Source organism: Varanus komodoensis, unplaced genomic scaffold, assembly GCF_004798865.1.
Source record: "Varanus komodoensis strain SLA01 unplaced genomic scaffold, ASM479886v1 scaffold2, whole genome shotgun sequence".
NCBI classification, from domain to species: Eukaryota; Metazoa; Chordata; class Lepidosauria; order Squamata; family Varanidae; genus Varanus; species Varanus komodoensis.
The window spans coordinates 5,913,793-5,938,803 of record NW_025335568.1 but is presented as its reverse complement, the minus strand read 5'-3'; the positions used below and the strand labels follow the sequence as shown (position 1 = coordinate 5,938,803).

At 43.6% G+C, this 25,011-nt stretch overlaps 1 protein-coding gene across 7 annotated transcripts in view; it reads right to left on the bottom strand.

Moving 5' to 3' along the window:
- The window catches only part of CTNNA2 (catenin alpha 2), a 510,292-nt gene that overhangs the window by 68,541 nt on the left and 416,740 nt on the right, over positions 1–25,011 (bottom strand). For 6 of the 7 annotated variants that reach the window (XM_044429090.1, XM_044429093.1, XM_044429092.1 and 3 more), the window contains 3 exons: positions 24,606–24,698; positions 24,147–24,303; positions 18,589–18,789 (listed from right to left, as the gene is read on the bottom strand). In XM_044429090.1, the coding sequence (XP_044285025.1) occupies positions 18,589–18,789; positions 24,147–24,303; positions 24,606–24,698 (451 nt within the window). The remainder of the gene's footprint in view (positions 1–18,588; positions 18,790–24,146; positions 24,304–24,605; positions 24,699–25,011) is intronic. The other variant, XM_044429094.1, reaches the window with a different exon arrangement.

Below are 25,011 nucleotides of genomic sequence, written 5' to 3'. Positions count from 1 at the left end.
GTCTCATCCTCAAATAACTGAAAGTGTCCCACTGCTTCCGCTGGTGAAGGGTGTCTTCAAGTTCTTCTGCATCTAATTGTCTCCTTTTCCAGGGAGTTTCCCCTTCATTTGCCCTTCCCTCAGGAGTCTCCTCTTCTGCCTCAGCTTGCTGTCACACTTCAGGCCTCTGTAGTGCTCTTAATTGTCACAGTTCCACTGCTCTGTCTAAAAACTCTTCCTATTGTATCATCTCGAGGGCGGACGCTCGCTGTTCAAGCGCTCTCACCTTTTCTTCTAACAGGGCACTAGCTCCCACTTGTTGCCATGTGGTGGCCACGTCGCCCTCAGGCAAGAGAACAAACTTTGCACAGGCGTTGCAGGTCACCACCACTGGGGAGTCATCTCGGTTCATTCTTTCTGCTTCCTTTCTGATTCTGGCTTGCTAGACCTGTTGCAACAAGCAGTGCTTCCTCCTGTCTTCCCTGAAGGTTAACAACACAGTCCTATTGGTAAATAGGAATGTGTCACAAGGACGAAAACAGAGGTGCGGGGAGACCCCTTTGCCTGTGACTTTGTCTCCTCTTCCATCATAACTCCATTGCCAAAATTCCTGTTGGCTTTCCCTGTTTGTTCACTCTGATCACTTGCTCCCTGGGAGCTTGGCTGCTTGTATCCTAGATTCCCTAGACCAGCTGGGAAAAGCTTCTTCTGATCTGCTCAGCTATGAGCCAGGGACGAGGAAGGTTCACTTGGTGCTGTACAAAGACACAGGAATAAGTGCCATGGAAATAATTAATATTTCCCAAAATGCGTAGGCAAGAGAGAAACTTGAAAGTGACAACCAAACTCGAAGACAAATAAAAGAAGCCGAGCGCAGTGCAAGAAGTATAAAAACCTATGAAAAGAGACATGGTACTATACACATTTTGGAGAGATCTGTGTTGGTTCGAAAGGGATTCTACTTCCAGTGGGGGTTTTCCAAAAAGGAGATTTTCTCTCTGGGGAAAGAATCTTTGCCATATGGAAAAGTAATTATTTGAAACAGAAATAAACTCAAACAGCTATCAAGACTGCGGAGTAAAAGGATGCCTTCATTACTGAATTATAATGGGAGAAAGAAAGAACATGCCATTGTATTTAGCTCGGAGTGTTTGTCAAAGTCTCATTCTAGAAGGACTGTAAATTTCATGTCAGAGGATTCTAAATATTTCATGAAGATTTTATTGCACTTAAATCCAAAATAAAAAGCTTTATGCAGCTAATTTCCAGCATGTCGAGCCCAATTGTTATGGGCTTAATTAAAAGAAAACATGCTTTTCACAGTTGTGCTATAAGCCATAATGGTATTAAATGAGGTGGCATAGACAATTAATCTCATATCCCTTCAACACTCACATCTATCACAAATGTTCAAACGTTGGCCAATCAGAAATTAACAGAAGTTAGATCTACACATTCTGCTGGGGTTCAAACCTCCCTTCCCCTACACATGAGAAATATTTTTGTCTCTCTAATCCCATTCACACTAGGGCTGGAATAGCTTTGTTCAGACCAGATTTGTAGAGGTTTGTTTTGCCAAAAACTGTAATTGGACCAGATTTCCTTGATGAGTTTATACTTTATGCCTTGACTGAGAGAGAGAAGGAAAGATGGGGAAGAACTGATCTTTCTCTGAAGTCTAGGAATGTCTATTTTAGGCTCTACTTCCAAGCTATAATTATGATTAAACAAAAGATGCAGCTCTGTTTAGACCAAATGAAAAGAAAACAGGGCTGCATGACATTGGAGGGGAAACTAAGGAAGCAGAAAGTTGAGGGAGGCTGTATTTCTAAGAAAGATCATACCTATGGAAGAGCCCAGATTAGCCCTTGCCATATGCAGCTAAAAGGATCAGACTCTTCCTAGAAACTGTGGGCTGGGTGGGCACTGCCACTCAGAGAACCAGTGATTGGATTTAGCGTAAGGAGTGTTCTTCGCTAACTAAATTGCTGTTCTTGTTGTGGTAAGGAAGTAGAACATTACCTCATCCTTGGAGAGACATGCTACTTGGATCTGACCTCCAGATATCACATTTAGACATACATGTCTCCATTTGGAACAGAAAAGATTCAGACCCTGTTCACCCACTTTGGTTCCTGAAAAAGTGGGTGAACAGGGTCTGAATCTTTTCTGTTTTAACACCTTAAAAACACAGAGCTGTTCAGACTGAGACCCTGGGCGTGTGGGTTTGGGTATCGGGGATGCACAAAAATGGTGGGCCGATTTGCTAGTTAAGCACAACGTCCTTGGAATCCACCCAAAGGACAGGGGATATTCATCCCTGGTGTAGACAGGGACACAGGCAAGAGGACATGTCTTTCATGTACAGGTCCAATCAACTCCCTCATGCAAAGTTGCTTTCCATGCCACAGGATTAGTCTGCCCAAGGGCTGTCACCAACTTTCAGCTCAAGCAGAATTCAGATTCTGGCTCAGAATGTACAAGCAGTACCTTCAATTTGTTCATTTTTTATTTCTTTATGATACTTGTATGCTGCTCCATAGATCAAGGGTTCTCTGGGCAGCTCACAAGACAGAGTAAAACCAGCAAATTTTAAAAGTGAAATCTTGAAAAACAATCATTAACATGGGAACAGGAGACAATGCACATACATAGAAGCAAGCAGTGAAAAATAAACCTGTAGTGTAGGAAAAACAGGTACAAAATAAACATGGCTTCGCCTGGTCATGGAAATTAAACAATGACGGTCCAGTCATTCCTCCTTTCTCCATTCCAGAGGCAAGGTGTGATAATACAACCCCCCTCCCCTTCTTTGCTGTTTCTCCCTTTTACTTCACTGGGGGGGGGGGCTCACATAAAAGTGCATTCATAGAGTGATCTGGCAGGAAAATTTGGAGACAGGTGTTCCTTCAGATAGAGCTTCAAGGTTGCAAAGTGCATAAGTATACTGCTCGGGCCCTAAATTATAAATACCTAGCTGACTAACAGTAATACCAACCAAAGTAAATTTCAAATCAGCCGATCGGAATACTTTAGTCGAACCAAGGAAGCCCAACTAGCAATTCTAGGGTTCTCGCCCCTGAGAGGAATCTCTCCAGATAGGTTTGCCCCACATCTGAGCATCACTGATCTATGAGATGGAGCATGGGACGGCAGGAGAGGGGATGCTTCCTCGTGGAGGAAGATAAACTTTTTAAAAGAGTTAATGGGATTATGAGATATCTGCAGTGAGTGTACTCAACCTTGGCAATCCTGTTAAAATTCAATGCTGAACCATCTGGAAATGAACTCATTGTTTGTCCCATGTTCTGAAGAGGTTGTTTAGACCTTCAGAATTTGCAGGGAAATGCTAAAGAACAGTTTAACAATAATAAAAGCATACACAAATACGTACACATGCTGTGCCTATTATAGAACTCTCCTGGGTTTTCTCATTGTTCTTTTTCAAAGTAAATAGCCTCTCATTTTAACATTTCTCCTTGTACAGAATCTCCCCACCCGCTCCACAAAACCTTTTTGCAGCCTGACTCATGGGAACATTTCTCAAGAAGGTACATGGGTCTTCTCCAAGGATGTGTTCCTTAAGGATCATTTTAGAAAGCTAGCTTGGTAAATATGAAACTCTTGTCAAAATGGGTCCTGAAACTGTACTAAAACCAAAACACTCTAAAATTATTCCTCAGCTTCAGAGATGTTAAGTCTGGAAGGGAGAGGTTCAGAGTGAAATCCACCATGAAGGTCCTGAGAAGACCTTGCAGCAGGTTTTGTTCCTCAACCTATCCTGTCATGCAGGAGTATCCCAACATTAGATAGGGATGCTGACCCAAACCAGCACTTTGCCAAAACTACCATCACAATCGAACAACAATTTACCCCATAAACAATTGTGCTCATCTGGCAGATTATTTGGTGGTGGGTCTCAGACATGGCACAAATATTAGTCCATACAGAGCAACAGCAAGAATACTTCACTCTGAATTGGCTTTGTGATATTGGTTTGTTTGTTTGAGGCTTTTATATTCTGCCCTTTACAATGTCTCAGGGCGATACCAGCATAGAGCAAAATCTGGGAGTCCCTTTTCTGGAGCAAAAGTATGCAGCCACAAAAATTCCTCTCAGCCTTATCCAAAAATGTGGCAGAGAGAGAGATAAGGTAAATCAGTGCATGTTTGCTGGTACAGACTCCTCCCCCTACCCCTCTTTGCATTCAAGAACTGGGCTGCTTTTAACACCAGTGCGATTTGAGCATCTGTCTTGTACTCACGGGCAAGGCAAGATCAAAGCTGGGTGGTAGCACCTTTTGGCCAGCTGCCTCCACAATAGACAATACCAGCTGGTTTGGTAAGGTTGCCATCCCTCTCCTAGTAATCCACATTGGTGGAAAAGAAACAAAACCAGCTCTAATCTAGGAAAGGGTATGTTTGCTGAATTTGAGCTGACAGTCTCTGACTCAAAGCTCATGTTCTGACTCATGACTGCATCAGATTGTGAGCTCTGTTTTCCTTTCTTTTCACACGCAAATCCATGTGTATTTTTCTGTGCAATTCCCCTATGCATTTTTTGAAGTGTATGCATATGATGCAAGCCACCCAGAGAACCTATAGCTAGTGGGCAGCCTATAGATCAAATTAAATAAATGCTTCCTTTATTTGCCTGCATTTCACAGTTCCCATGTTCTCATGCCCATTTTTCAATTGTGTGCCTTTTCAAAGTTTTTTTCCCCCTGATCCATCAACAGGCACAGAAAAATATGGACTCGGATATGCATTTTGTGTTCAGGACTGCCTTTGGTTCTGAGAAATGCAAACTGGATACATCCTGGTAAAATTGAGCTGAAAATCATGTCCCAGATCTGGTTTCCAGCATCCTGTAACCAAGATTCTCATGATCTTATATCCACATTCCTCACTGAACCAGTTTCTGAGTAATTTGCCAACAGAACCACACCAAGTCTGGATCTTCTTGCAGGGCCAGCTTAACAAACCCTTTTCCTTCTCTTGCTCTGGTGCTAGGCTCCTCTATTGATCTGAATTTGTCCTGACTTTGAAAAATGTACGGATGGCTTGATCTTGCACAAACTCAGTTTAGAGATAAGGAGCCAAAGCTGCATAAATTGCCACATTTATGCAGTTCTACTAGGCTCCGCCACTGCCTACTATTATCTCTATTATTTCATGCAGAAGTGGAACTGTACAGGATGCCTTGCTTTTTACGAGAGAGCTGAACCAAACAGAAGCCTCCCAGAGAGTCAAAGTGGGATGGAGACGCTCTGGACTAATCGAGGGTTAATGTTCGTTCACTTGAAGATGGGACTACCAACATGAATTCCCCATGTCTTTACTCAGCGCTTAACCTATCATGGATGTTGGAGTGCCCTCTCAACAGCTTCCATGTATGATGAGCTGTATGGAAAGCCTTTTGAAATATATCCAATTATGCCCACACATTCTGCTTTTGTATGCTATTTCATTATTATTGGCTTTGCAAAGCGTACACTCTTCACAACAGTTCTGGCTGTTAAGAAAAGCATGATTTAACCTAACTGGATACATGCTGATTTATCCCTCACTTAAGACACTCCGTGCTATTTTGAATGGGGATTTTGCTTTTGTTCCTTTCCAACTTGCACTGAATTAAGTCTCTCGGCTTTGTGTTTCTTTGCACTGCGCCGGTCGCTTGTTGAAGAAGCACACACGCTAGCATATTCAGAGTATTCCAATTATTCAGAATGAAGGCTTAGGGAGTCTAACTAGTTGCTGCGTTGGGTTGATTTTTCAGGCTGGAATGCATCAGATTAATAAATCACATGTTAAGCCAATGAATAAACCTGCTCTGCTTTGACTCACTACCTTTCGCAAGGCTCTGGATAACCATGGATGAACCAATGACTAGCAAATATAGAGGCAAACTTTTCTCCCTTCCATTCTCTCTCTCTCTCTCTCTCTCTCTCTCTCTCTCTCTCTCTCTCTCTCTCTCTCTCTCTCACACACACACACACACACACACACACACACACACGAGAAAGAGATTAAATGTGAGTTTTTCCATTCTCTGACCCAAATGCCCTATGCATTTGCCACCTGGCACATTCACTGCTGTGTAATTCACAAAGGGTCTGATTCCATGGGTTAGGGCCTCAGGGCTCAGAAGCCTCTTGTGAGAATCTGGCATTATTCTTTGGTAGAAGGCTGAAGTTCTATTAGCACACTCATTTGTTTGTGGACCTGGACTCCTCCTCTCCCTGCACCCCAAAACACCCCCTTACCCTTTCTCCAAGGCTGCTTTTATAACCTCAGAAATGCAGCTGGCATAGTCCTTCCCATGCTGTGAGAGGGGCATCTGAGTATAGATCTGCAGCTCCCAGTCAGGGCTCTGTTTCCACCTGTGGACCTGGGAATCCAACGCATCCTATGGCCCCCAAGACACTGTCCTGGGGAGCCTGGGATTGCTCTCTAAAGCACGCTTCCAATTCCTCATTCACAAGCCTGCTAGGGACAGAATCCAGGATCCAAGTGAGGTGTTTTCTGTAAATTCGAAGACACGTGTGATAGGTGTGAAAGGATGATTTGAAACAAGGGAGTAAAAGAGATTTAAAAAGGTAACAAAGAAAATTACTTAGCCCAAAGGAGGGGAGGGGCTAATATCAGATAGCACAAGGTATGGGGAAACAGGCATGTAGGCAGGGGGGCCAAATACTTCCTGATTGTTTATTGAGAAGCCGGGCAGAACTAAATGAGCCTATTGTAGCCCAGCGGGGGGGCAGGGCTGGACTGGGAAGAAGGGCCGGTGTTGGGGCAGCGCGGAGCAGGCGGGCGGAAAGAGTGTCCCTCTCAGTGCCCTATTAGCCAATTCGGGGAACGGAGGAGGGAACAAGCGGCCGGGAGCAGGGTTCAAAAGGGGGCGGGGTGAACATGTGCTCAGGTGAACAGAAGAATGGGAAGGAAACCAGTCCCTTCCATTCCCTTCATTGCAATACAGTTTTAAAAAGAACTCTCTGCATGCCTGGAATATTTTTCTCTTCCGACGGAAAGGAAAGAGTGTTCATAACATGTGTGTCCAAGAAAAAATGAAACAAGTGAGCATGCCAGTAAAGTTTTGCAGGCAAATACATTTTGAGCAAGAGCAAAATGAGAGGGTGGGGATTTCTGACTAGATTACCCCAGTAATTGTTCTAGTATGAAAAACTATTGGGGGGGGGGGTGTTATTATAACAGTATGTCAACTTGGGGTTCAGGAATAATCCAAGTTAGTTAATGCTGAAGGTGGAGGGGGGACATTTACCCCATCACCACCCACTACATCACATTGCCACGGTTGCTCTGAATCAAAGATATTGGGGGAGCCAATTCTGCTTCGAGCCAGAGAGCACCTGCATTATTTATTTATTTATTTATTTAGGAAACTTCTATGCCGCCCCATTCGCCGAAGCCATGGGGTGGCTCACAAACATAAATAAACTTCCTTAAAATAATATAAATTAACAGTATAAATTAAGTCGCACTGGCCAAAGAATAAAATGAATAAATACTGTTAACAATTAAAATGACGTTTGAATAAAAAGGTCTTCCCCTGGCACCGAAAAACAAATAACGACGGCGCCAGGCAGACCTCTCTGGGAAGCGCATTCCATAGATTGGGTGCCACCGCAGAGAAGGCCCTCCTCCGAGTACCTACCCTCCTAATGTCCTTCACGGAGGGCTCCCGGAGAAGGGCCTCTCCTGCTGATCTCAGGGGGCGGCCGGGCATATGCATCCCATTTGCTTTTGAGTATATCTGATAAATGCAGTGCAATGCAATTGTGATCAAAACCTTCCCATTCAGCTTTCCATCCCAAGGGGGATTCACACCTGCGTCTTCTGGGTGGGGGTGGGTCGTTCCCCCCACCAGCCACCCCTTTACAGTAAGATGAGCACTGAAGCTCTGCACCCTGAGAGGTTGCTCTGAAGTTCTTTCTGCATTTTGCAGGGTGCAGTTTGGTTCGGTCCCTTCCCTACAATGAATGGCTGAACATGAGCAAATAAAAAAATAAAACACTCAGCAGTGTGCTAATTAATAGTAGCACTATCTGTTGCTGCATGTTAACTGGGGATGGGAAGTGTCCTGCACAATTGTAGAAGCAAATTGGCTGCTTTATTCTCAGGAAAAACAGGACCTAAATGGACAGGAAAAATGACTCACTGCTAGAAATAATGGCGTGGATCGGAATAGATGCAAAGTTAAGGGTACAAAGCTAAGTCTGCCTAAGAAGTGGGTGTTAATACACATTTTTTAGCCTGCAATGGAAAGAAAACTGTTGCCATGCATAATTACGGGTTGTGAGTAGAATCAAGGGATGGCAGAATAACTTTAGCATTCTGTTCTGTCTCATTAAGAGGAGGCTATTTAGTCCTGCTGAAATACAAAAATATTTGCGTTTATGCATCTTTGTGGTTTCATGCTTGGCATGAAGTGGTAATCAAGTGTCCTGCATTATTTTTAAAGGGGCTTCTAATGAGACAAAAGCACTTTAAGAAAGTTTTATCAACAGCAATTGTATGGTCTTTAATGCCAATGTCAGAGGCCCCGGGGAACAGAGATGGGATCAGATAGGAGGCTACAAAGGAGGAGGATTTGCGATTATAGCTGGGGGAAAGAAATCGCAAGTGCTCCAGAAAGAACACACAGGCACTTTGAGGGAAAAATCAAAGCAAAACATAGACATGTGGAAGGCCAAAAAGTATGCATTTGAGACACTTGCTTACATCCACTTGAATTTCTCTACCTCTACTTTCTTTCAACACTCTTAAAGGATCTCTCTCCAGTTTTACTTCCCTATTTTTTAAACAAAAGGTTTTTATTCAGTTACCCATATCCGTCCTTTTTCTCTTCCAGCTCCCTTTCTATGGATTTTTTCCTGCATTGCATTTATACATCGCCTCTCTTTCTGCGTTCAAACCTTTTCCTGCCATATAAAAAAGGTCTCCAAGGTGCTTCAGAAGTTCCAAGCAGGAAGATGGATGGGAAGCATGGATTAACTGTGCTTCCTTCCTCCTACATTTTTGGCTTGGATTCAATTGGAAAACCCAGAAATGAGCTACGTCATAGCTGAGACTCACTGGCTACAGTCAAAGTGGGAAGACAGAATTTATTATGTATTTGTTTGTTTGTTAGATTTGGATAAGCCACCTACTAGCTCTCTAGGCAGCCAAAATGAACCCACCAATGAAGAGGAGAGTGAACCAGGTATCATCAATTCCATTGTATGGTACCAGGTAAGGAGGACAAACCAACTGAAAAGTCTTAAGCACCCCAAGAGACTAGTCCTCATGTAGAAGAAACTTGATCATTTGTGTCTGCAAGGGAGGAGACATGTTCACTTTAAAATAAAACCTGCACTAATAATGGCTGCACTAATTAAGACTTCCTTAATGGGTGGTATTCTAACTGAGTTTGTTTCTTGTGTCACTGACTCCTGCAAGATGCTTTGTTTCTGCATTCAAGCCAGTCTGATTGGCTCGCACTGAATTCATGCAGCTTTGAGTTGGCAAGCCATTGCCCCAATCTGGTTGGGAAGAGAGGGGAAAGTACAGCCTCAGCATCAACGCAGGCAGGAAATTGGCCAAGCTTGTTCAGTTCCCCCAGCAGCCTAAAGCAGCACCTGAGATGGAGGCAGGATTATGCCATGGAAGAGGGGCCACCAAGGTTGGAGAACATCTGATGGCTCTCTGGGACCTCCTATATGGAAGGAGACTTTATGTCCTACTGGGATGTTCACTGAGAAAGCACTTCTCCTGGCCATGCTGGGTTCTTTGACTCTGATTCCCTGCTACTCCCCCTGACTTGGGGTGCTTAATTGATGTGATTTGGCCAGTGCTTATAACAGTTGACATAATCCATGTCTCCTGAGCTGATGTAGGGATTCGAACTACATCATATACCAGCGTTTGCACTTCCTGACTGTTCCAATGAAGTTCTTGGTTCAAAAACTTCCACACATTTGATACTTGAGAAAATATGCATCTAGAAATAACATATAATGCCATTTTTGTGCATTTTTCTTTTCTTTTTTTCTACACTCTCACACACATCACAGCTATGCAAAGATTAGTGTGTGAATGGTACAGAATGGATTCAGGGCTGATCACATGTGAAACTGACATGGCTGAGAACTAGACTGATCTTCCTTGATCCTGACTTTCCATTCCCATCTTCTGTCTGCCTTCATCTCAGCCCTGAAAAACCAAAACAATCCTCCCACCCCCCACCCCACCCCTCATTTACAGATTCAGGGGACACACTCAGTAGCAGCTGCAGTCAGAGATGCCTACATGGCATAAAAATCGCAGAGGTGGCCACAGGTAAATCAGGCCTGGCTTCTCAGCTTCCTTAGCTACCTGGGAGACAGGCAGAGCAAGTTATAGGGAAGAATGAGCAACCTGTGACATTCCTCATCCTCATTTCATGCAGCCCTCATCAAATTGTCCAAGTTTCTCTGCAAACAATCAGTTGAGGCTTCCAGAAAGCAAGAGGTGTCCCTCTTCAGGGAGCCTGCTTAGTGGGAAGGAAAAGAAAAGGGAAGAGGGGAAGGAAGGAAGGAAGGAAGGAAGGAAGGAAGGAAGGAAGGAAGGAAGGAAGGAAGAAAGAAAGGAAGAGTGGGGGCATGGGAGAGAGGCCTACCTATTGCTGATTTCAGTCTCACCTACCACTGGCATTTATCTAGTCCCAACAGATTGCCCCAAATGAATGTTGCCCCCCAACAGGGGAAAAATCCTTCACCCATGTCGTATTAGGCACGCTCTTCTCCTTTCTCTGTCTGTCTTTGCTTATTGCCTTTAAGCAACTAAAGAGCTGAAGGGGTGAGAAGCCAGAACAACTGGTGCTACAGGAGAGTTAGAGAGAGAAAAGCAAAAGTGAAGAACAAAGAAAATGGCCAGAAGTTCCTGTTACCCTCAGTTTGCTGATGCTTTTCCAGTGAATGGACAACCTGCCTTACGGGCAACAATTTTTGATGTGGTGGATCTTGCAAGGGTTAGTTATCTCAGAGTTCCCTGAGTCTAAGCACAAGCTCAAGCCCTGCAGTAGGATTCAAATTCCCTCCTTTGAAAAGAACAAAACCTTTTGGCATGGATGTCTCCAAATGAAACATCAGGAAGAACCTTCCCCCAGCCCTTACTAAACAGTAGGAAAACAGTAGTTAGAAAGACATGTGGGTTTGCACAGTGCTAGAGCCCTGATGCTTTCCTTGAACAGATCTCTGAAAATGTAAATAATTATTTTAAAAGTGGGCTGCACCAAGTTCCCTGTTTCTATTATTATTCAAATGAGTTCCCTTCTAGATCTTCAAAAGCTCCTCATTTAAAAATGAATAGATGTTCAATTAAAGTGGGGGGAAGATGAAATAACTGAAGGGACCACAAACTGGTCTTTGGGGCATGCCTTTCCAGCACAAAGGGCACTCAAAAGTTTGAGAACAGAACCTTCCCTCATGTAGTAGCAACTGCTTGCACACTGACATTCTCCTATAGTCAGTCAGAGCTGTTGGTTTAGTGCAGACTGAAAACAAACTACCTAAACATCAATTCCAGAACTCAGAAGGCAAAATGAAGAGCAAATGGAATGTTTGTTTAAAAATGCACCCATTATGCAAATGTGATTTGAGCTAAGGTAACGTTAATTTATAAGAAATCACAGCTGGTCCTGAATCCCATGCAAAATGGTACTCAGCATCAGACTTTAGGTTTCTGAAAGCAGATTGTTCCAGCCAAGGGAGTTATCAGAATTGGAAGGGAATACATCAGTGCCGAAAGACTGAGGGGAAGCGACATGCCCCCACATCAATGCAACTAGATCCCCAGAGGGGTGTGCCTGGGGCCAACCCTTTTTGCTTTTAGGCCCCATGCTAAGGCCTTTTCATCCTCTAACTATTTTAATTGTTGTTTTTTATTATGATTTTATATTTTTCTGAAGGCAGTGTGATTATTTGGTTTTATTGGTTATTGATTTGTTTAATCAATTTGATTTGTTATTTATTTTACTCATTTAGTCTTATTGCTTTTTCTTACTGCTATTTTGAATATTTTTGGATTTTCATCATAATGTGTTATTTACTATCATCATGTTTGCTGTTTTTTAATTGTAAACCATCTTGAGAGCCACTAGGCTACAATGATACAGTATGGAAATGTTTTCAATCAATCAATCAATCAATCAATGCCTCTCTCCTGGAGCACATGAATTGTAGAAGAGTTGTGGAAAAGTCTGGGTAGGTCTAGTGTGGACTTTCTGTTCTGGAGGACTTGCTGGGAAGGGTCTCCCAGTGCTCCACTTTTACTTAAGGAAGAAGAAATTCAAAGGCTGCATGAATCTACATACATTTTTATCAGTGATCTTTCCCATTTTTCTTGAACACTGATTCTGTTGAGGACCAGCACAGATTCTATGAATTACAGGATGTTACCTACATATAAATGAGTTCCTTTCTAAGAGCACATTTGTAAGTCCAATTTGTTCCTAAGTCCAACAAAGTAAGCCTAGGTACCCAACTAACACAATCAAGTATAAAGTATAGAGCCATAATAGGTTTATAACAACACTGGAGGACTTCCATTGATGACACTAGAGGTTTTCTTGAAGTTCTACTTCCAGGTACGTGGCAGTGCAGAAGTACACCTACGCTGTTCATCTGATGGCTTCATATGGATTCCCATTAGGTTGGTGCAACCTGTGTTATGCTTTGCTGGACTCACCTCTCTCAATTGTTACAGTAAAGTATAGAAAAGCATGTTTGCATCTTTGAAAGTTGTTTGCTTGTAGGGGACTCCCTCTATTCACAACTCTAGCATGTTGGGCAGCATGGGTGCTCTGTCCTGATGACAAAACAGTGCAAAAGTAGGAGGTAATTGATACAGAACCATCTTATTGTACATTGTAACCCAGAAAGTATAAGGGAGAACCTGTTTACTTATGAGCCAGTGGATTGGCGGACTCCTGTTCTACGCAATGGATATCTCAGGAATCATTCAGGTGGGTAGCTGATATTTGTACAACTTGGTGGGGCTCAGTGCTGATCTGGAGAGTCCAAAAAAAGGTGGAGAGAAGGGAACTGTTTCATATTTCCCATCCTTATTTTTCTGGGGTTTCCCACTGAGAGGAAGTGCATCCTCCCAGGCCCCATTTTTATGAACCCCCAAAACACAGAGGAGGTGCTCACCACTTCCATAACACACCACTTTCTTTTTTCCAGAGAGGGGAAGCAAGGAAAGCAGAAATGTACCAAAGCCAAGAGGAGAAGGAATGCATTTGCTCATCCATGTGCATCATGTTATTTCAGATCTCGTTAAAGACTAAGCCAGAATGAACATTACAGGTTTTGTGAGAAGGAAGTCTTTTGTTCTCCTTTGGAGGGTGGTTTTACACCTGACAGGACAAACAAGAATGCTGAAATTACACTGGTGTTTCTTGCAACAAAGCCATAAAAGTGTGAATCACACAACCACTTCTAGGCATCTGTGAAAACCTTGATGGGTTCTGGGCCCTTGAACACATCTGCGGGTTCTTCAGCATGCTTCTATGCGGTTCACATTTTACATGCTTGTTGCACAAATGGGAGGGGAGCAAGGATGGACCTGGAGCTATCATGTCTGTCATGCACAAAGTGGAGCTGTTCTGATCCTGTGGTTGGGTAAATCTGTCAAATCCAGGGCTGGAGTCCAGCATGAAAGGAACTGAAGCTCAGGGATAGTGCAGCTGGTCCCAGCCAAGTCTGACCTCGGGTAGGTCAAGACGGAAATGGGAAATTCCTGCTCAAAAGCTTGGAGAGTCCTTCTCAATCCGTACTGACAACACCAGGCTAGGTGGACCAATGGTCTGGCCAGGCATAAGGAAGCTTCCTATACCTTTACGTCCAGAAATGCTTCAAGAAATGCTACCGTTGCTTCCCGGTTTGGAGCTAGCAGTGGCCTTCCTGTTCAGGACAGTGAAAACAAGGTCTGCACAATGTCCTTCCTCACATCTTTGTGGGAACATCAAAGGGGGTGGGATTTGTAGGGCAAGGATCTGGAGGGACACCAGTGGTTCAGCCCTGTTCTAAGGCATGCACAAGTTCATCAAAAATGGAAGAGGGGATAAGAGAATGCTGCTTTGCTCCTCTCCCTGCCTTCAGAGGATTTTGATGGATTTGGGACTCGCTTTTCCAGGCTCTTTGCAGCAGTTGTACATGTTACATGACCAGCCTACACGTCCAAGTCCTTCACTCGTGTGAACTCCTCGGACTCTGAATGCTGGGTGCAGTTGTGGCGCCAGATTTTGCAGGGACTTCGGGTAGGATGCCCTCAGCGGCCCCACTTCATCAGTGAGGCCCAGCTGCACTTGGCACCAGCTCCTGCTTCTGCTCTCCCCCACCCTCGCTGTTGCCGCTCTCTAGTTGCTTGCTAGCCATGGTGCCAAGAAGCGAGCAAGAAGAACTCCCACCAGCTCTCCCATCACGCACCCATCCTGGCCATAGAGAGAGTCAACGGAGCAAGCAGGTTGTGATGCTGAAGAGCAGGAGAAGTCCAAGGGGTTCTTGTTAGTGGACCGATGGCAGTTAACCAACCATTACGACTCGTACAAGGCCTCATATGGGCTTGCATATTATTGCTATCAAATGCAGCTATGATATGTCCATTCACTTCCACAATTGCACAACGCCACACACAAAGGAGCTGGACAAATAGTCTTTCTGCAGAATGCCTCCATCTATATTGCCAGCAATGGCCTTCCACAGAGTCTTGCAAATGAACAATGCAACAGAGTATATGCTGATGAATAGGAAGCACCTGCAATTAGACCTTCTCTATCAGCATATTGCAACAACGAGGTCTTTTCACACTTTCTGTCAGCATAAAAGACCTGAAAGGAGGACATGGCCAGGCATACTTTCTACAGAGCTGCTGGATCTTCATTATAATTCAACATTTATTAAAGCCCAGAGTAAATATGCCACGGACCTGCTATAGATTTGCCTTATTGTGTTATTCTCATTGTGAATTGGTTTTATGAAAAGCAAATGGGCAGAAGTTTGCATAATGCTGACCCAGAATTTTTACTGATTATAGGTGTCCAAAAACTCTTCTTTCTTATTCAAAACTGGACAGATATGGATGCAAAAGGAGTTTTTAAATAAATGCTTGCCTAAAATGAAGAATTTAATTGAAATAAAAGACACTTTGGCTGATCCCAAAACTGAGTTGGGTCGAACAACTTTAGATCCACTTCTGCTATGTATACAAGGAAACACATCACATTTTAGGTGGCTTCATTAACTGCACCAGCTGTCCATCTATTATAGATAAGAAATTAAAAGACCCCATGGTCTACAGCTTTGTGAATGCGAGGAAACAAAGCAGATCTTTCCATAAGCAGAATTCCACACTCATGCCAATGAAAAAGTCTCTCCATCTCTTGCTTCACCCTTCCAATCCAATCTTGCTGCCTGATCCACTCTGGGATCACTCCACACAATCCCAGGGCTGTGCTTAAGATCCCTTCCAGGGTTGCAGAGAAGTATCTTCAAGAACTCATCAGCTCTACTGGGAAACCTAGAAGAAACCTATCAGAAGTGGCCACCATCATAAGCCACATCTGGACAGCACATTGGGCCCCAAATGAGCACCATGAAGTGCATCCACATATTCACTGGCGAAACCTGCATGCAGCTTGCATAATTTGATCATATTAGTTGGGATGAATATGTCCAGTTAGACCAGATGGGCTCAGAACACATGTTCTTGTTGTTGAATTGGCTTTTCAGACTGGATTTGTTCTTTGTTTTTAATGCTGTGCATTAACACCCTGGGATATTGTGGATGAAAAGTGGTTTATAAATATATTAAATAAGTACATAAATATTTGAATATCCATACAAATTTCATCCCCATGCATGCTATTTGAAAGGACATAGCACTGTACAGAAGGAGAATGACTTAAGGCTTCATGCAAAGAAGCCTTGTTCGATCTATACAATCAGATACAACTTTACCAGTAAGAAAGGATGTCATTGAAATTTCTAAATGAGCTTCTCCAGCAAATGGCTTTAAAGTATAATTTGCAATCTAATTTTACCCATGCCCAAGGTCAGATCCCTCAAATGGTTACAGGCACGTCCATTTTCACTTTCTTGGCAGCAACAACGGGGCAGAAAGTTCAAATCCACTGTTTAGCCCTTCAAACACTGCTATGCAATGCTACACTTCACATTAGATTTGACTAATTCAAATGGATTTCCATTGCCCAAAACATCAGACAAATCTTAAGACTTTGAAATGACTCCCACTTGAATTCATGGTTCTATCAGTATTTCCTCCTCCACATACAAACATATTCCACAGGCTCAATGTTTTCGTTATTTAGATTTGGAGCACGAACTTATACCATTAGGATGCTCAACTCTCTAGAGACACCTGAGTTGGAATTTACATCTTTCTGTAAATGGGAAATCTATTTTATTTATTGACGCATGTTAATGAATGCAGAGCCTTGAAATCCATCCTTTTAGGAGACAGTTTTTTTAAAGTTTTGCTGAAGATGCTTGCAAGAATTTGTAGTCACTCATGCCAATTTGGTCCAGGACACAGTTTCTCACCCCCAGATCACTTCTTCTAAAATAGAGGGAATACTGTCCAGTCCCATGGAGTGGATACAAATTTGGATCAGAACTGTTACTAGCCAGTCTCCAGAAACAGAGTGGGATGTGGATCAAACTCAGACCCCCATGAATCATGACCTCGCCCTACACAACGTAGCCTAAGGGAATTTCAGTGACACTCCTGACAGCAAAAGAAAGGAGAGTTGTCAAATTCTCGGCAGGAAAGAATTTGTGATATATGAGCAATTTGTTCCAGTTCAGTGTGGACCAGAATTTACTTCATCAGTGCATAATGCTGACCTGAACACAAACAGCAGTCAGTTGGGACATTTCCAAGCCTACAGCATGACTTCTGGAACAAATAATGATGAGTTCAAAAGTGTACCATGTGCATTTAAAAATGCATACAACGTTGTACATTTTGAAAAAAAAAGTTCATGAAATATGCACAAGATCCTGTGCAAAAAGAAAAGTATAATTTGCAAGTCAGTTTGAGCTTTGAGGTGCAGCTTGGAGATCTGGAGATCCCACCAAGAAGGATGTGCGAATCAGCAAAGGTGGGCTTCTTTGGAGTAAGAGAGCCACTAGATGCACAAGCTGACCTGAAGTAATAAGAGCCCTGCTCACGTCTGTCTTCATCCATTCTGGGAGAAATGGTGGAATACAGCAAGGAAGAGAAGTATCCAAGAAAAGAAATAAAAAATACCTACATAAAACTCACCTAGGGATAGCGTTACATTTCAGAGTGGGGATATAAATTTAGGTAATTTGTCTTCTCAAACCCATTCCTGATTGGTCCCAGTGCAGAATGGGCATGTACTCATACCTGCTAGAGCTATCTGCTTTTCTTTCCCACCTTGAGAGTCCGTGCTGGCTGTTGGGAGAACTTCTACAATGAATTCTGATAAGGCTTCTGGGCAGTTCAAAACCTGGGAAATGTTGTTGCTAAAGCTTCTGAGTTGGAAAGTACATTTCCCAATGTTCTTATAAGGGATAATAATATGATAATATAATATGGTATGGTTTGATATATGATATAGTAGATATGATAATGATGTGATATAAGAGATCAGGTCAGTCAATCCTAAAGGAAATAAACCCTGCCTGCTCTTTAGAAGCACAGATACTAAAGCTGAAGCTTAAATACTTTGGCCACCGAATGAGAAGGAAGGACTCCCTGGAGAAGACCCTGATGCTGGGAACGATTGATGGCAAAAGGAGAAGGGGGCGGCAGAGGATGAGGTGGCTGGATGGGGTCACTGGGGGGTTGGGTGTGGGTTTGGGTGGACTCCGGGGGATGGTGGAGGACAGGAGAACCTGGGGAATGTTGTCCATGAGGTCACAGGGACCTGGGCACAATATAATACATTATGGAAAATGTAATAACTCATAGGCAAGGCTGCACTGCACATTTCCATAGCAAGGCCCCACAAACTCCAGGCGAGGAAGCACATCTGGGGCAGGGGCTTCTTTTACCATGCCTGGTGAAACTATAGAATTCAGAAATACAACAGTCAGTGATGATGACCAATTAAGATGGGTTGAAAAGTCGACTGGATGAATTTATGGAGGAGAAGTCTATCCATGGCCAGTTATCCCAGTGGCTACATGCTACTTCCAGTATCACAGGCAGCATGCCTGTGCGCACCAGTTGTTGGGAAACATGGATGGTAGGTTGCTAGGCCACTCATGCCCTGCTTGCGAGTTTCCCATTGGCATCTGGGTGGCCATTGTGTGAATGAGAATGCCAGATTAGACGGCCTTCTCATCTAATCCAAATGGCTCCTTCATGCTCCGATAGATCATATGCCAAATACTAAACCCCTAGAGAATGTGGCACATGGCTTGGCCCCATCCTAACCCATTCCATGTACAGAATGGCTGATTGTGTTGGAAACATTGTTATGCCAGGGTGTGCCATGGTTGACCTAGGCTTCACCATAAAATTGATCCAAACACAAAAAAGGAGAAGTGAACATAATGACCATGTTTGGATTCATGCTTACCTGTTTCAGAAAGCAACTTTGTCGCTTCTAATACTTTCTCTGTGTAAACACCAGCTTCATAGTTTTCCATCTCGGCATTAATGATATGGATGACCCGGGCAGCACGACCTCGAATTGCTCCTGCCGTTCTGTCCAACGTGTCCACATCTCCCTCTTGCAGGGCAATCACACATTTATTGACGTCCTCCAGAATATGGTTTTCTGCACAAAAGAACACCATGGTTGTCATTCACTAGCAGCGCTCCTTTAAAATGGGCAAGGAGGGTACAATCTGTCTTTATAGAAACACCTCCTAATTTACAGAAGGTAAGAGGCTGCTCAAAGAGTCATATTCCCAGGACCATTCAATGAGCCCTTGGCTGAGCCCTTGGCTGAGCCATTCGAGGGCTGGTGGTCCAAAGCCCAAAATTGAGTCACACTAGTAAACCAAAGCAAGCACGCAGAGTCTTATGCTGAAAACATGAGTTTCGACTGGTGGAATCCCTCTACGGTGCAGATCTATGGAATGCACTCCCCAGAGAGGTCCGCCTGACGCCATCATCATTTGTTTTTCTGCGCCAGGCCAAGACCTTTTAACTTAAACATCATTTTAATTGCTAATATTATTTATTTATTTTATATCTTTGGCCAGGACGTCTCCAATTATATTGTTTTTGTGTTGTTATTATTTATTTATTGTTGTGAGCCGCACCGAGGCTTCGGCGAATGGGGTGGCATAGAAGCTTTCTAAATAAATAAATAAAATAAATGTGCCACAGTTCCCAGGTGCATTTCTGGGTAAAGGAAATCTGCTAAGAGCAGCTGGTTACCATGCGAGTAATAGTTACCATGGCTCCTTCCTGAAACACTAGCCTAGTCTTCATTATCATAACCAGCATTGTTCATTTGAGGAAAAATATCCCACCCACCCCCAGCAAACTTTCCTTAAAGTAACAGAAATCCTGCAGTCAGGGGACTGTGTATTATGCCCATATTTTGCATAAGCTTGCTCAGCTGGAATGCGCAACGTGATATTTGAGCTCCCCTGAAATTTCAGGGTATAATTTTATTTGTCAACGAAGAAAGACATGGTGGTAGCAGGAATGGAATACAGATGCTACCGTTGCTACATGTGGGTTCTAGGCCCAAAAAGCCAACTGTCAAAACAATATTGACAGCAAAGGAGTAGTAAAACAGAGACAAGGAGAGAACGTGCAAATACTGTGTTGTGAGAAATGAATGCAAGCCCTTGAGTCACACCACTCTTAAATCTTCATTTCACTTGTGGTTTGGAGCTATGTAGACAATTCAACAGCATTAATGCTGCTTGCTAAGCGAAGAGAACATGATACAAAACTGTATGAAAGGCCCACGATCACACAAAGCATAGGAGTTCAGAAGTTTGACCACCGCAGAGTTTTGCCACTAATACCCAGACATTTTCAACTGCACAAACGTATTTCTGAAGACCAGATTTCCTTTTTTCTTGAGAGAGAGAAAGAGAGCATCCAGAATTCCACAGGATGTAACTGGCTGGCGAAGACCTACACCAGAAATGGCGCAATTAAGCAGAGACTATTTCTTTCTGGTTCATCTCTGCTGCAAAGCATGCTTTGTGACGGCCAAATGGCAAGCATTTGTTCCGAAACACTGGCACAGAAGGCACCATCCAAGGTGAGCAGATGGTCCTGAGGAAGGTGGGTCTCTGTCCCTGACCTCACTGATTTTGACAGAGGTCTGCCAGCAACTGATTCTACTCCAAACTGGACATTTGCATCGCAGTTTTGGTCCACAATCATCCATACGCATTCTCCTTTATCCCCACTGTGGCAGAAGAAGAAACTGTCTCACCCCAGGAACTTACCCGTTAGCTTTGCTTATAACTGAGGTGGGGTTTTCTTGGGTACATTGGTGCAGAGGGTCCTTTAAGAGTTTAACTGTTAATTATCCATGTTTAAAATCACTGTTTAATCGTGTTCCACAATTTTCAAGTTCATTGCATGCCACCTGAAAGGTGACTTATGGGTCTTTTCAATAAAACAATGTGTTATTTGTCTTCACACTATACCCTCTCTTCCAAAGGGCTCCTTCCTTTGCAAACGATTAGGTCAGCTTTCATATTGCTTGTATTTTCCATAACAATTTGCCAGGATCAATGTATTTAAGGGGAAAAAATTTGGAAGAAGTCTTTGAAACAGAATGTCCTTTAAAAATGATGGAATCTCTCTTGGCTTGAACAAAGATCAGAGATTATTCTCTGACTGCAAAAAATTACTTATCCTGAGTGTTTTTTCTGCAGATTGGACACTGGTTACAAAGGCTGGGCAGGCCTGGGATCCATCAATGAGATAGCTGATTTCGATTGATCGGATCATGAATGGCGTCGGTGCTATCAAGAGACTCCAGTCTAATATGCGCAATCATGTCTCTTTAAAGGTTGGTTCGTATGTGTCTCTGAGAAACCCTGTGCTCTTTCTTCACACTTAATAAGACTGCCTGATGACAATCTCTTGCCACAATGCAGACACTTGGTGAATACCTCCCCTTCACAATGGATGCAACGTGACACAATAAATAGACACTCCATGCGAAGATTGTTGTATTTATAAGCCAGGCTCACAGTATTCTTCCCCCCCCAAAATAAATAAATGCTTAGAGTTTTTTTTTTTTTTTTAAAGCTAAAAGCAGGGGAATAGAAAGGTAAATGTGTCTTCCTCTCTGTGGAACTCCCTGCCACTGGAAGTCAGGAAGAAACTAACTCCATTTTGTTCTCAGTGCCTGGTAAATGCCTTTTTGTTCCTACAAGCCTTTCCAGAATGACCAACCATGCTTTATTTATTGGCATTCTGTTTTGTTTGTCTGATGACAATGACGATAATGTCATTACATTTATATCCCACTTTTTTTCCTGTTCTGAGGAAGCCATGGCAGCTTACGACATTCTTGGCTCCATTCTGTCCTCACAGCGACCATCCGGTGAGGTAGGCCAGGCTGAGGGTCCGTAGCTGGCCCAGAGTCACCCAGTGGGTGTCCTGGCTGAGGGGGGACCCAAATCCAGGTCTCCCAACTCCCAGTCAGCGATCTTAAGACCACACCATAGTGGCTTTTCCAAAGTTTAAGACTGTATTTCCGTCCCTTTATCTTTACTGTCCACCAGTCCAGAAGTTATTTTGACACGCTGTGGTTGATATATGAATGATATGAATCAGCACAGGGAGGGGAAGACTTCCTGATGGCAGGAGATTGCCCTAATGGAAAGCATGACCAAAGGGTTAATCTTCTCTTAGCATGCTGGAGATGCAATGCCAGCAGGTACTGACAGGACATGGCTAATCAGCCCCTGTGGATTTGTGCCACAAATGCTGCCCACTAGCAAAACAGAGCCAAATGTAGGTTTTCTGCTACTTTAACTAGGATTCATTTTAGTACAGAAGGCAAGGAAAGTCCCTTTACTTGTCCTTTTGCAACCAAGTAAAATTTGCTTTGCCAAGCCTTCACTTCATGAGCTCAGCTATTCAGCTGTTCTTGCTAACAAGTTTGGAGCTCAGGAAAGGTGCTGCTGGTGCCAATGATGAAGAGTCCAAGAGGAAGAGGAAGAGGAAGGAGTGGTGGCTCAGAAAAGGCCCCAGAAACATGGCACTCAGCTTGGCCAAAGCAGAGCATACCAAGGATGGACTATGGAAGCCGAGGCTCCAATTCAGACAAATTGGGTGGTTTCAGGGGGGTGGTTTGTCATAGTGGATGATCTGCTTGTTCTGGACAGGATTGTGCATCCCCTGAAAGTTGGGGTTCATAGCTTGGGGGTGCTGTTGCATCCAGCATTGTTGCAGGAGTTACAGGTGGACCTGGTGGCACATGTCCCCATTTATCGTTTTAGACTGCTATACTCACTTCATCTTTATCACAACTTGGCTGCTGCCATCCAGGATCTGATAGCCCCTTGACTTAAAGGATTCTCTCCTCTCATAACTGCTCAGACCGTAAAATCAACCTGAACAGTGCTGGTGGGCCTTTGGGTTGTACACCTTCAGGTCAGTATGTTCATAAGCTCAGCAAGACATATGACCAGCACTGAAGTTCTTTTTCTCAGAAACTGATTACAGTACAAAGACACCAACATGGACGCCACTGAAGTAGAAGGAACTGAGCACAGCTGTTTAAATTGGAGCACCCCTGGGGGCAGCGATGGAGCCATCTTGTATTTCTTTTAATCTCAAAATAATGTCTATATCATAGAATAGTGGAGTTGGAAGGGACCATGATGGTCATCAAGTCCAACCTCTGCTGTTGCAGGACACCAAGTCACACCATCCCACTCAGATGGCTGCCCAGTTCCTTTCTAAATGTTTCTACTGTGGGAGAGCCCACCACCTCTCCAGGCAGCTGGTTCCACTGAGGTATTGCTCTGACATATATCATCTGTGCCTTTTTCATTTAAAAGTAACAATTGAAAAGCAGTTTGCAAAATAAAATCATGATAAAATAGAGCAAAACCAGTCATTATAATAATAAAACAATGATAAAAGCAATCATATTTCCATTGAAATAGCTAGGGATAACTGGTAAAACTTGTGGTCAGAGAACTTCCTGGGCAAACATGCATGTATTCTTCTTCCACAAGCATGTGGAAATACCCCACATTAGGAGAACGTTGGGCAGATCATTCCACAGGTGGACACCATAATTGAGAAGATTCTCCCCCACATCACAGTCAGCTGAGCATGAAACAACAAACTTCAGTGCAAGAAACCAGATTCAGTCTAGATACCAAGAAACGTTTCCTCACTCTTAGAGTGGTACAGGAATGAAACCGGTCACTCAGGAGGTTGTGGGCTCTACCGCACTAGAGGCATCTCAGATCCAAGTGGATGGACATGCAAGTGAGACAGTGTAACTTGATGGCCTACTCTAGCAGGGGAGTTGGGCCTGATGGCCTTCTAGGCCCCTTCCAACTCTGCTCATATAGGATTTTGTCCCTGTCCAGGAATGGCCATAGCTGGCATATCAGCCTAAGTTGGTAATGGAGGTTCTTTGCTACAGAAGCCAATTGAGCCAAAAATAACAGAGCTGAATCCCAGAGCACTGTCCAGATGATGCCACTGGCCCTGTGGGAGTTCAACCCCACTGAGGACAAGTAAATGGCCCAGCTCCTAGACTGCCCATACACAGTGTCTCCATCTTAGCAGGATCCAATTTCAGTAGGCTGGCCCTCATCCAATCTATCATTCCATCCAAGCTCTGGTCCAGGCCCTACATGGCCAAACCTGCCTCAGATCTAACTGGCTACGAGGACCTGCGATAACAAAATCACCAAGCACTTAGGCTGGAAGCATTGTCTCAAAAGCAGGCCATCCTTTCTAACATTCTTCAGCACGGCTGAAGGGGGAACATGTCTTGCTTCTCCTTCATCTTCTCTTTAATTACTCACAGATCATAAAAAGGTAGTTTCCCCAGTGCACCAGGGCCCAACCCTTCAGAACACTTAATGCAGCCGATAGGGTTAGGTTTTTCCACCGGAGCTTGTGCCACAGTAAAAGAATCCACGCTTCCTTTCAGAGCCACTATCTTGCTTGCAATACCTGAGACGGAGAGGAAGTCGTCCACAGATGTGATGTCATCGACAGCTTCGGTGAGCACCCGCACCTGCTTCTCCCACTGGTCTTTGAAGACATCCATGTTGTCCTGAGCCACCTTGCTTTGGGGCCGGGCCGCCAGTGTGAGCGCTGCGTTTATTACCTATGAGTCAGAATCAGTTCTTATGAGCAACGACCAAAACAGGCCCCTTTCTCAAGGAAAAGAACAAATTGATTAAAGACTATGTTAAAAGCACAGCTGTGTGCTTTGATCGTTCTGTTCATTAAGCAAGACTTGGTATACAAATGCATTTTTCGCTATTTGGGCAAAGCAATCAGCAGTTTAATGGAAAGCGCGATACTCTAATCTTTGTGCCGGGGGTTTTTCTGTGTCAAATGCCTGATGCTCTTAAAAGCTGCAAAGGCTCCCGAGCATATTTTCTTTCTTGAGCAACTATGGCTTACCTGTGGGCAGAGACTATCAATCTGCGTTGCTGCCATACGGACCAATTTTACACCTTCTTCGTTATTGGAAATGGAACAAGCCAAATTGGCAACCTGCAATTAAAACCGGTGGAATAAGAATCAGGTTTGCAGGCAATATGGGCGCCTTTTTTCGATGAGACTATTTTATTATCTGATGGGAAACATGCCTAGGAATAAAGCAAGCATATGTTAGAGTCGTAGCTTTTTTGTCAGACTCCATACAGCTAGTTCACAGGCTTACCAAACATGTTAAGAAAAGCAGAGTGTTTGCCTTACAGTTAGCAAGATCAGAGAAATCTGTAATGGACTCAAATTAGTTTGAATCTCTACAAATCCAACCTGTGGACTCTGCAGTAAATTGGCTCTTCCAGAGTTGTGCGGATTC